A 12,210-nucleotide genomic window follows, 5' to 3' on the forward strand; every position below is an offset into this window, starting at 1 on the left:
TTGCAGCCTTGTGGGGTTTTTACTCTGGATGCTGGGTAAATTCCTTAGTAGTAAGTGAAAGATGCGTTTAACTACTTGACTCATTCATTTCGTCTGCACTTTGCAGGCCAAGACTTGTAAGTAAACAAGGGGGATTTTCTAGCAGGAATCACGAACTGCCAGAAGAACTGAGCATCACATCCGGCCTTGTACCAGAGGTTTCACTTTCTTCTAAAGGCAGCAGCTCCGGGCTACAGACGCGAACGTCCCACGGCGGTAGCATGGCACCCCAGCCGCTCCTGGCTCTCTTGATACTCAAAGGTAAGCTCTTTTAAGAATTATTACTCCTACGACAGAAATATTACTGCCTGGACACGATCAGTGAGGTGGAAATCTGAGGCAATTGACATATTTTTCTTGGTGGAAAAGATTTCGTGGAGCTTTCATAATTTTACTAAGAGAAAAAAGAACATATATGAACTTCTCGTTAACTTGTGGTGAGCAGCAAATAGAGAAGTTAAAAAGTCTACAGCTGGCGCCGGGCAGGAATAGCCCTGGAACCGCACGGTCAAGCGCGAGTGTAACCGAGTATAATTGGTGGGCATCGGCTCTCAGCTTGGAAACCCGGCCTTATTTTTCATCCGCAGACTTTGACACAGTGTGAGAACGGCAGAAAATAGTAAGTGGGAGAGAAAGAAAGGAAGCCAGAGAAATAGAGAGAAAGCAGGGATGCAAAAAGAGATAGATACAGGGGCAGCAAGTGTAGGGTGGCCGAAGTTAAGAGTCGTGGTGTGGAATCAAGACTAGCAACGTAGGGATTCGGTACAAGAACATCTTTGAGAGCCTGTAATTTATCTTTTTTAAGAACTTAAAAACTGTATAGCAGGGCACCTAGGTACCACTATAGGCGTCCAGCTGCCCCACACTAAAGGCCTTTGAACGTTTTCTTACTTTACTTGTTATGTTTCTGTGTGTGTCGGTTCTGCCACTGAAATAGGCAACTTAGATCAAGCAGATGTGGAATCTCGACAAAACCTGTAACTATTCTCAGTTATTCACCAATATCATCTGATGTAATGCAGCTTTGGTAAAATAAATTCAGTTAATTAAAATCACACAGTGTCAGATCGGAGCTATGATTGAATAATAGTAGAACCACATATGACTGAGATCCCAAACCAGCCCCCGTGAATGTCCCAAGCCTTGGACAAAGCAAACAATCTTTTTCTGCAAGTGTCTGCGTCTGCCTCGCGGCATTTTTTCAGGACTTGCAGGGTTTACTGTATCATAATTCATTTCCCCCACCCCTCCCCAGAGCAGCGGAGTAGAGAGAAGTTCCTAAGTCGCATGTCACCAGACCTCCCAGGACCAAAGTTTCTTCCGACCCAGTCGATCTGAGGAACTTTCAATTCCGTACTCGAAACGATATGCATAAGGAATGGATAAAGGGAGAAGGGGGCCGCCCTCACAGCAGCAGATATTTGAAGTGATGCCGCTGTTGGCAATAAACAAACATGCAGGGAGAGGAGGGATTCAGCCCTGTGCCTGACAGTGGCCTATTTGCACAGACTCAGAAAAGAAACACAGCCACTCCCCTAAACAAAGCAGCGCGCTCTCAGTCTGAATGGAGAGAACGTTCTACTTTTGTTGTTGAATTTGTATGAACTGCGACTCATGCGTGCGTTAAGCAGGGTGGCCACCTGGCATTGAGACAAATTCTGGACAGGACTGTAAAAAATTCAGGACAAAGGGTCAACATTCAGGACAAAAATTCAGGACCAAGGGTCAAAATTCAGGACAAAAATTCAAGAACAAAGGTCAGTTTTACAGCCACACCCCAGAGACGCCATGCCTCACTATGTTACCTGTGCATTTGTTTACTCATTTTTGCTAATACACTCTATGCTAGTGCACTTTACTCTGTAACACTCGACTCTATGCCCCTGCACTCTACATCAATACACTGTATGTCACTCTAATCTAATCTGCACCACTGCACTCTACGACACTGCACTCAACACCACTTTACTCTATGCCATCACAATCAATGCCATTCCACGTAACTCCACTCTACCCTGCACCTCTCCACTGTACGCCATTTCACTCTACTGTGAAACAATCTACTTTATGCCACTTCACTCTAAAACACTGCACTCTATGCCAATGCACTTTAAACAACTGCCCTATATGCCACTGCACTCTGAAACTCCACGCTCCAACACTGCACTGGTCGCCACTATACTCTACACCACTGTACTCTGTACTACTGCATTCTGCACCAATACACTATTCCACTGCACTCTATAGAACTTTACACTACATAACTCCACTCTACGTCACTGTACTGTACAGCACTATATTCTGGTCTGCACTGCACCATGCTACACTACTCCACGCCACTGCACTCTATGCCACGCAAGTCTACTCTGCACTCTATGCCACTGCGCCACTCTGCACTACTGACTACTGCACTCTCGGCCACTCTATTGTATGCCACTCTACTCCACTCCACTCTATGCCACTCTACTCTGCGCCATGCCACTCTGTGCCACTGCACTCTATGCCAATGCACTCTAAACTACACTGTACACCACTGCCCTCTACTCTATCCCACTGTGCTCTACGCAACTGCTCTCTGGGCCACTCTACACCAGTGCACTGACACTCTACTCTGCAACATTGCTTTCTCGGCCACTGTACTCTACATCACTCTACACTGTACTACTGCACTCTATGTACTGCACTCTGCATCACTCCACTCTACGCCACTGCATTCTACAGCAATATACTCTACTCTTCACTGCACCACTCTACACTACTCCACACCACTCTACGCCACTGCACTCTATGCCACCCAAGTCTATTCTGCACTTTATGTCACTGCACCACTCTACACTACTGCACTCTCTGCTACACTATTGTATGCCACTTTACTCCACTGCACTCTATGCCACTCTACTCTGTCCCACACCATTCCATGCCACTGCACTCTAAACCACTGCACTGTATGCCAATGGACTCTAAACAACTGCACTGGACCCCACTGCACTCTACTCTGCACCACTGTGCTCTACACCACTGCTCCTATGCCACTCTACACCACTGTGCCACTAACCTTTAGCCATGCTGAACAGCAGCCACTCTGGTGTATAACATGGGTAAAACACATTGGCAAAGCCAATAACTCTTGCATAGACGAGACCTATTGGCTTTGCTAATGTTTGTTAGTACTATGAGGTATCGAGGTCCCTGAAAGAACTGTGAATGTGTAAGTCCTTATTTTAAACATGCATTACACACATCATAAGGTAGGCTGCTACAAAATACGCAAATACTTTTCGGTTAAATTAAAAAAAAGTCCTTCTAAAATACATATTTGAATAATATACAGTTTATACCTAGTACTAACATTTTTTAAAACAGTCCAATAAAACCACACACTCCACAGCTCACATTGGAACACCCTGACAGTACCTCTCTAAAAGAAAATATATTTGTCATTAGAAACGTTCAAGTGATTCCTTTGATTAAAGTCAATGCAGGTTTTCAAACCCCTTTACATTTGCAGATTTACCAGTTGTGCACATTTGCATTTCTTTAGGGAAGGAGACACCCTGGCAAGAAGGCCTTTTCTTGTCTGTCAGCCCCCTCCCTCCCTCAGAGCACAGGAAACTCCCTGCCTTTCAATCCAGCAGGTAAACAGATCTGTCTTAATTACATTTTGTCCTTTAGGTGAAAGGCTAAAATTACGGACAAGTGTTTTCCATTAAGCCTTTCATCACGGACAACGCAAGGCAGGGCGAAATTCAGGGCAGTCTGTGAAAATTACCGACGGGTCGTCACCCTAGCATTAAACTTGCCACACCATCCCGTAAAGCCAATGTCTTTCCTCGCAACAGCCGCCGAGTGCTGGAGCCAGATGCTTGGTTCTCACTCAGCTTGAAGTTCTGTTTGAACTTTGAGCCGAAAACAAGCCAATCTTTCATTGGAGGTGACCTGAGGCTATAGCTGTCGAGCACCTAACTTGGAAAACCAGGGTTGAATCCCGGCCTCTGCGAATTGCGACAAATCTTATTGTACCAAAAAAAACATGTTTATCAGTCTGTGTCTGAAGTGCTCTTATGTGACTGGACATAAAACTACCCAAAATAAAATGTGGATTATGCCTGTCATCCATGCCCTGATCTTATCCTCCAGGAATTACAGACAAAGAATTATCAAATTAACCGTTGATGTCTGAACGAGATATCCATCTAGAGCTGAATTGCAGTGTGAAACCGGAAAATCTAGGATCAATACGTCACTAAATTGTGTGATCTAGACAAATATTTTATTTCACCAAACTTCCTTCTCGTTCATTATCTTTCAAACAAGCACCTTCAAACATGTGCGTTCAGGTTGTGCGCTGTACAAAACCCTTCCTTGTGTTTGATTTAATAGCCTGTATTGTTGCTCCAGCTATAATAATTATCTAGTCATATAGAGGGTACGCGTGACAACTGACTTGCCTCTAAGTCCACTAATAACCTTGTCATAGGGCTTAGGCAGAATGTTTTCTCAGTGCGTGTCTAAAAACTCTTTTAATAAACACTTTTAAAACAATTTGATGTTATAAGGTGAAAAGCTTCAGTGCATTAAAAAGATGCACTTTCTTGAATTGTGAAGACACTCTATCTTAATTTAACATGATTTATGTGCCTGTTATTTTTAGGGCTCGGCTCTTGCATGGGCTTCTAGAGCTAGAGCTCACACTTGGCTCAGCTCTAGTTCAGCTTGCCCCATTAATTTGTTGACACATCTACATCTGTGTTGTAGAAAGTGCCAGAGGTACAAGGGGAAGTGGCTAGAAATTATGAATTACTTACTACTAAATGGCAGGTGTTTAGGGGCATATAAGGAGGGGTTTAGGAAGGGATATGCTAATATAAAACACACACCCACAAAAGGGTAAGCCCATGGTAACTCACTAACTACACAGTCACAGTTAACCTCTTAAGGCGTCAAAAGATGTTTAAACGATCTCCAGGCCACCTTGAAGTAAGTCAAGTTGCTCACATGGCCTCTCACAGGTACTGCAGCATACTCCGATAGAAAACAATGGAGGAAGAGGATTAATATATACCCCATAACAACAATTTAAAGCAATATTTTATTGTTTTAAAATGTATTAACAAACTTAAAAAACTTATCTTTAAAAAAAAAAAAAATTTAAATCATTAAAAAAATCTAAAACATATTAAGTAAAAATATTAGTGAAGGTAGGACATTTTGAAAATTATTGATTAAAAATCATTATTTAGAAATTAGTTTAATCTATTTACATGAATTACTTAGTAAGCAATTAATTTGAAGAGTTAATGTGCTGTAACATTTTATTCTATTTTATTAGGTATAGGTCAATAATAAATATTTTAAATTCATTTTACGTTTATATTATGCAGTAAAATATTTAAAAATAGCTGTTTTTCTAAAGAATAATGAACTTTTATCATTTTCCCTATACTTTTCAATAGAAAGTTCTCTGCCACATCTGTGATCTCCAACTACATATGAAAAGTCAGTAGTAGTAACTTTACAGTCATAAATCCTGTTATAGTAATACCACACCCTGATTTAAGGATGTGGAAATATGTAAGTCTACATCTAGGTGGAATTATACCCCGAGAAATGGGATATAGCAAAAAAGTGTAGAGTTACACATAGCTATAGAAGTTCGTAGACATGGAAGTAAATATACACATGTATATTTACATTTGTGAATTTGGCCCAATTATGTTATTTTTTGGAAAGGTTTCTCTATTCATAAGCAAGTTGAACTTGCAAATTTTGTCATCTTTTGATTTGAGGATACACTCTGACGGGCATATTTACAAGAATGTGACGTATCATAGATGATGCACCACTTTTCTTGCGCCCCATTGCTCCCCCACCTAATGACACCATGTGTGTGCTGTATTTACAATACGGCGCACCATGGCACACGTTAGGACAATAGCGTAAAAAAATCTGACGCTATTGTGACGCTTTGCAGGATTAGCGCCAAAAATCATGCCGCTAATCCTGCAAAGTAAAGGGAGGCCCATTGAAAACAATGGGAGCATAATTTTAACGCCTGCATCAGGTGTTAAAAATGATGCTAAAAATGGGGCAGTGACAGCTTGTAAATGTCACTATGCTATTTTTACGAGCCTCCCTGTGTGGGAATACCCCCCCTTGTATACATTATGCCTGGTGCAGGCCACTTTGTAAATATGGTGCGAGGAATTTGAGTCCTTAATGACAAATGAGCGTAATAAAAAACAACTATGATGTGGAGCAAGGGGCTTGTAAATATGCCCCTAAATGTACCAGGCATCCTACTAAGAAATCACTACCTGCCCTCCCCCTCAGCCGTTACCACCTCTTATGGCTCTAATGCCTCGCATTTAAACATCAAACATTTAACTATAAACTTAACTCTTAACTTCCTTTACACTCTTCTTTTCTTCAGAAGTAAAGGGACTTCCCTCTGACCAAGTTGGAATTCTTCCCTTGCACTCCTATACAGAACCAATGCTTTCAGTATTTAGTATGCAAATAACCTATCCCCATTAAGCACTTCCCCATCAGTCCAGGACCTGTCTGTCCTTCACCCTTTTGTCATTCTCAAGACTACATGCCCTGCCTTTCCCCAGCCCTGCATGCCATTATACTGCCTTTAAGGATTAACCTAGCTAAAACTCTTTCTGTCTTCACCACCCTTAACATCAGTACAGTAACTCTGCCCATATCCTCTTCCTTGCACCCCTTTAGTTTTACACATAATGGACTGGGTCCCTCATCAACTCACCTTCCATCTGACGTACATGGGCCCCAGTCCCAAAACCTAATACACAGTAAACACACTAATAAAAGGATAGTAACAACCGATCTATACCACAAACACTTCCAGGTAGATGTGCAGACATATTTCACCTGTAAAATTGCCACTGTAGACTTCACTCTCACTGTCAATAACATTACAAAAAATGTATTCCCACCCCCTCTCCAGCCCTCGGTGCCTTGTCCATCGAAGACCCTCTTTTCCCTTCCACTCCTGACAAAGTCCTCTCTGGTACCCTACTAACACTACCTAGTAGCCCATGCATGCAATTCTTCTGTCAGTTGCAGAAACCTCACCACCCTTAATAATGCTTCTGTTCTACTGCGGAAGTCACCCGTCGGTGCACTTCCAGAGCGAGCGCACAGAGTCATCCCCACTGGAAACAGGATTATGCATTATTATCCAGCCCAATGCTGCGCAAGCCCCCTACCTAGCTGCAGTACCCATAGTTCATTGCTGACATCTTTGCCTATTACCCTCACCACAGCCTCCCTGTCAGTTTCAAATATCCCTTTCATATTTCTCAGATCACATCCCAACTATTTTTTTTAAAGCAGAATTTTATTAGTTTTCAGTTTCAACTGTTCCATCAAACAGTGTAATAATCAAGTAGCAACGCATACAGATCATAGTTGAACATGCATTCCGCAAATAAACCTACAGGTGTGTTCTAGCGATCATGTATTATGTAACATTGATGTTGAACAACAATCCCTTATCCCATTCACCCCCCACCCTACCCAGCTGCTGTCTAATGATTATAGGAGTTAAGACGCATGGGTCGCATTTAATATTAAGCTTCTCAGGAGTACCACTCCCTGTATAGGAGGCCGACATATATAATCACCTTAAGAACCACACCAATCCCAGCCAGTTCTCAGTGTAAAAGGGGCATAGATGAATCATATAGTGAAAGATATGGGGAAGCCTCAGGTGTGCAACTCAGACTCACCTCCAGCATCTCATAAGAGATGCTACTTGCCCAACCACAGCTAGCCCTATGACTCAATCTGTGCCCTAAGTGCTTCTAATAGTGAGTCCCACTTTAGAGCTATTTGTTTACTTCTCAGTACTCTATACTCTTCTCTTCTGAGGTCTGCACTTTCAGCCTGGCTCCAGCATAATACCTCCTCCCTCCACAGGAGGAGAGATGGGGCAAGGGGGGGACGTCCAGCGCCTTGTCTCTTGATGCTTTGCCAAAAGCATAGCCAAATCCATGAAACGCGTAAGAACTTTAGAGGCACGTTTCCTAGGGTACAGTCCCAGGAGGAAGTAAGCGAGTGACAATTCTACTGGTTCCTCCGTGATCTCCTGTTGCAGTCCAGTACTGTGTGAGGGACGGACATGCCTAAATCATACGGAGAAGGTTGGCATCAGTGGTGTGGCACCAAGGACAGTGGGCTGTTGTAGTGTGGTAGATCCTATTGAGACTATGTGGAGTGAGGTACGCCAGGTGAACAAGGTGAAACTGAATCAGCTTAGACTGAGTGTTGTGATACACTTTTTTAGCATATTGTAATAGGAAAGTCCATTCTTTGACAGTAATGTCTCTACCTATAACAGTTGCCCACGCAGCCTTTAATGTGTCCACTCATAGTGGTATGTTAGGCGCATAGGGGGTTGCTGAGGTTGTGCAACGTGTATTTAGTTTTCAATAGGCCAATGCAAAGTAGCCCCGAGAGGTAACTTAGGTGACCCAGGACAAAGCAGCTGGTGAATAAAACCCTTCTTCCACATCGCTTCTGTATAATTTATCTTACCCAAATTATGGCCGGAGGGCCAGTTGGATAGCCATTACAATTGGCCCACAATACACTAGGCCTTGTAATCTGGAGTGCCCAAGCCCCCTAAGTGTGGGGATAGCTGTAGTTTCGTCAGGCTGACTCAGCGGTGATCTTTCCCCCATATTAGGTCTATCAACAAAGAATTCAATGTCCGAAATACACATGGTGATACTATAAACGGCAAGTTCACAAAATGGTATAAGACCTGTGGTATCATTACCATCTTCGCCAGGGTTACCCTCCTGGCCACTGAAAGGGGTAGTGTGATCCAAAAGTCAATTTGGGATCGGAGTGATGTAATTGTCCGGTTTAGATTCCTATCTAGTAAATCCGCTTGGTTCTGGTAAATGCAAATACCAAGATAGCAGAAGGAGACAGCGGCCGTTACAATGGTCATGTGCCCAAATGGTATCTCAGGCTCCGACCAGGTGTCCTACAAGGAATATGCATATAACTTATCATTATTAATTGGGAGCCCAGAGAGGAGTGCAAATCGGGGAAAAGTCTGCGCCACCTCTCCTTGCCCTGCTGCAGATCCATGTAGTAAAGTATCATATCATCTGCATATAAGGAGCAAGCATGAGTAGTGGGGTTGAGCGCAATTCCCTAATCTGTCGCACTGCGGTGAAGGTGCTGTGCCAGGGGCTCCAATGCCAGTACAAACAAGAGGGCGGACAGATGACAGACCTGTCTAGTTCCACGGTACATGGGGTAAGAAGCGGATGTATGATCTCCTGCCTTGGCCCTGGCAGTCGGGCCGTGTACAGGAGCTTCACCCACCGTATAAATTCTGGAGGTATTTCATTGGCTTCCAGAGATGCCCACAGATATTGCCAGCTGAGAGTTTTGAATGCCTGCCGCATATCTAAGGAGATGCATCCAGCATATGGGTATTTGTGCTTCGACTCATCCATCAACTGAAATAGCCGGTGGATATTCATCGATGTACCATGGTGTGGAACAAAGCCACATTGGACCGGGTAGAGCAGGCACAGGAGTAATGGGAGTAGTCTACGCGCAAATACTTTACTGAGGAGCTTATATTCAGTATTTAAAATAAACAGGGTCCTATAGGATGACATCCGTGTGGGAGGTCTATCCGGTTTTAGAAGCGAGGTCACTACTGCGTCACGAGTTGTAGCTAGTAGCAGTCCTTGTTCGAGGGACCTCTTATATAATTTCTCTAGGCAGGGAAGCAAGCACTTAGGGTATGCAACATAAAATTCCACTGGCAATCTGTGAGAGCCAGGAGTTTTATTACGCACCATCTCTTTTAATGCCTCGCCAATCTCGGTAGTCGTGATTGAGGCTCGCAGCGCCTCTCTTTTTAGTGCTGTCACCTTTGGGAGTGGATGACAGTACCGAAATGTATGTAGGGAGTGTTGGTCTACTGGTGGCGATGCTATTCAAATCTGCATAGTATAGACAGAAGGCCTTGTTAATGCTAGTTTGGCTAGTTAGTAAACCCAGCTATGTGGATTGTATCATTGAAAAAGGTGTGGGAGATTGTTGTAGTCTGATTAGCTTAGCAAGCAGGGCACCTGGTTTGTCCGCCTCCACATGCATCTTCTGGGTGTATGATCTGTAATCTACTACACACAAGCGCTCTAGGAGCTCCGCATGCCGGATCCGTGCCTCTCGTAATCACTCTGTTTTGTTGTCGTCCAGTATCACTTCTCGTTCTAGCGACCCCAACTTCTCTTCTAGTTGTGTGACATTATTTCAGCCCGGGATCCCACCCTCATAGAAATGGAGGTCCCACATAAAATTACTTTGAAGGCCTCCCATTCAATCAGTGAGGATGTGGATGTGTCCGTATTTTCTGAAAAAATATGTGTCTGTGGTAGTAGCTAATGTCTCTCTAATCAATCAATCAATCAATCAGTCTATTTGTAAAGCGCGCTACATACCCGTGAGGGTTTCAAGGCGGTGGGGCGGGGGGAGTCCTGCTACTGCTCGAAGAGCCAGGCTTTGAGGAGTCTTCTGAAGGACAGCAGGTCCTGGGTCCGTCTCAGGTCAGACGAGAGGGTGTTCCAGGTCTTTGCGGCGAGGTAAGAGAACGATCTGCCGCCGGAGGATCTGCGCCAGATGCGGGGATGGAGGCGAGGGCGAGGTTGGTGGAGTGGAGATTCCAGGTGGGGGTATAGAAGCTGAGTCTGCTGTTCAGGTAGGTCAGTCCGGTGTTGTGGAGTGCTTTGTGTGCGTGGGTGAGGAGCTTAAAGGTGATCCTCTTGTCGACGGGGAGCCAGTGAAGGTCTCTTAGGTGGGGGGTGATGTGGCTGTGGCGTGGGATGTTGAGTATGAGTCGGGCGGATGCGTTTTGGATGCATTGGAGGCATTGTAGGTGTTTGGATGGGATGCCGGCGTAGAGGACGTTGCCGTAGTCGAGTCTACTGCTGACGAGGGCCTGGGTTACTGTTTTCTTTGTTTCCGTTGGGATCCATTTGTAGACTCTGCGAAGCATGCAGAGGGTGTTGTAGCAGGAGGAGAAGACGGCGTTGACCTGTTTTGACATGGAGAGGGATGAGTTGAGGATGAAGCCCAGGTTTCGTGCGCTGTGTGTCGGAGGGGAACCCAGCGAGGCCGGCAACCATGAGTTGTCCCAGGCGGAAGGGGTGGGTCCGAGGATGAGAACCTCTGTTTTGTCCGAGTTCAGTTTTAGCCGGCTGCCTCTCATCTGGTCGGCGATGGCTTTCAGTCCCTCGTGGAGGTTGGTTTTGGCGGTGTGTGGGTCCTTGGTGAGGGAGAGGATGAGTTGAGTGTCGTCAGCATAGGAGATGATGTTGAGGTTGTGCTGACGGGCCACTTGTGCGAGGGGGGAATGTAGATGTTGAACAGTGTCGGGCTAAGGGAAGAGCCCTGGGTACACCGCAGATGATGTTGTAGGCCTTGGATTGGAACGGGGGAGGCGGACTCTTTAGGAGGAAGGATGCGGTCCATTCAAGAGCTTGGTCTTGGATCCCTGCTTTGAGGAGGTGGATTTTCAGAGTGTGGTGACAGACAGTGTCAAAGGCGGCCGATAGGTCTAGGAGGATGAGGGCTGATGTCTCTCCATTGTCGAGGTGGCTTCTGATGTCATTTGTGGTGGCGAGGAGGGCGGTTTCAGTGCCGTGGTTTCGTCTGAAGCCGGACTGGGAGGGGTCGAGGATGTTGTTGTCTTTGAGGTACCGAGTGAGCTGTGTGTTGACGATTTTCTCGATTACTTTTGCCAGGAAAGGGAGCAGGGAGATGGGCCGGAAGTTCTTCAAGTATTTGGGGTCCGCCTTTAGTTTTTTGAGAAGGGCGTTAATTTCGGTGTGTTTCCAGCTTCCCGTGAATCTTGAAGTTTCGAAGGAGGTGTTGATGACCTTCCGTAGGTGTGGTGTGATGGCTGTGTCCGCTTTGTTGAAAACGTGGTGTGGGCAGGGGTCTGATGGTGATCCAGAGTGGATGGAATGGTCGCTGACGCTGGTCCAGGAGGTCAGTCGGCTAGAGCGGGTGGAGTTCCTAGAAGGCGGAGTGGGAGAGTCCGAGGTGTGAAGGGTGTTGAAGCTGTCATGGATGTCAGTGATTTTCCGGTGGAAGGCGGTGGCTAGGGCGTCGCAT

General features: G+C 45.1%; 1 protein-coding gene across 1 annotated transcript in view; it reads left to right on the forward strand.

Annotated features, from left to right (window-relative positions):
• The first annotated feature begins 209 nt into the window (after nucleotides 1-209).
• SLAMF8 (SLAM family member 8) overlaps nucleotides 210-12,210 on the forward strand; it is a 240,184-nt gene continuing 228,183 nt past the window's right edge. The window contains exon 1 of the mRNA XM_069217782.1: nucleotides 210-300. Coding sequence (XP_069073883.1) covers nucleotides 261-300 — 40 coding nt within the window. The 5' untranslated portion in view covers nucleotides 210-260. The remainder of the gene's footprint in view (nucleotides 301-12,210) is intronic.

Source organism: Pleurodeles waltl, chromosome 12, assembly GCF_031143425.1.
Source record: "Pleurodeles waltl isolate 20211129_DDA chromosome 12, aPleWal1.hap1.20221129, whole genome shotgun sequence".
NCBI lineage: Eukaryota > Metazoa > Chordata > Amphibia > Caudata > Salamandridae > Pleurodeles > Pleurodeles waltl.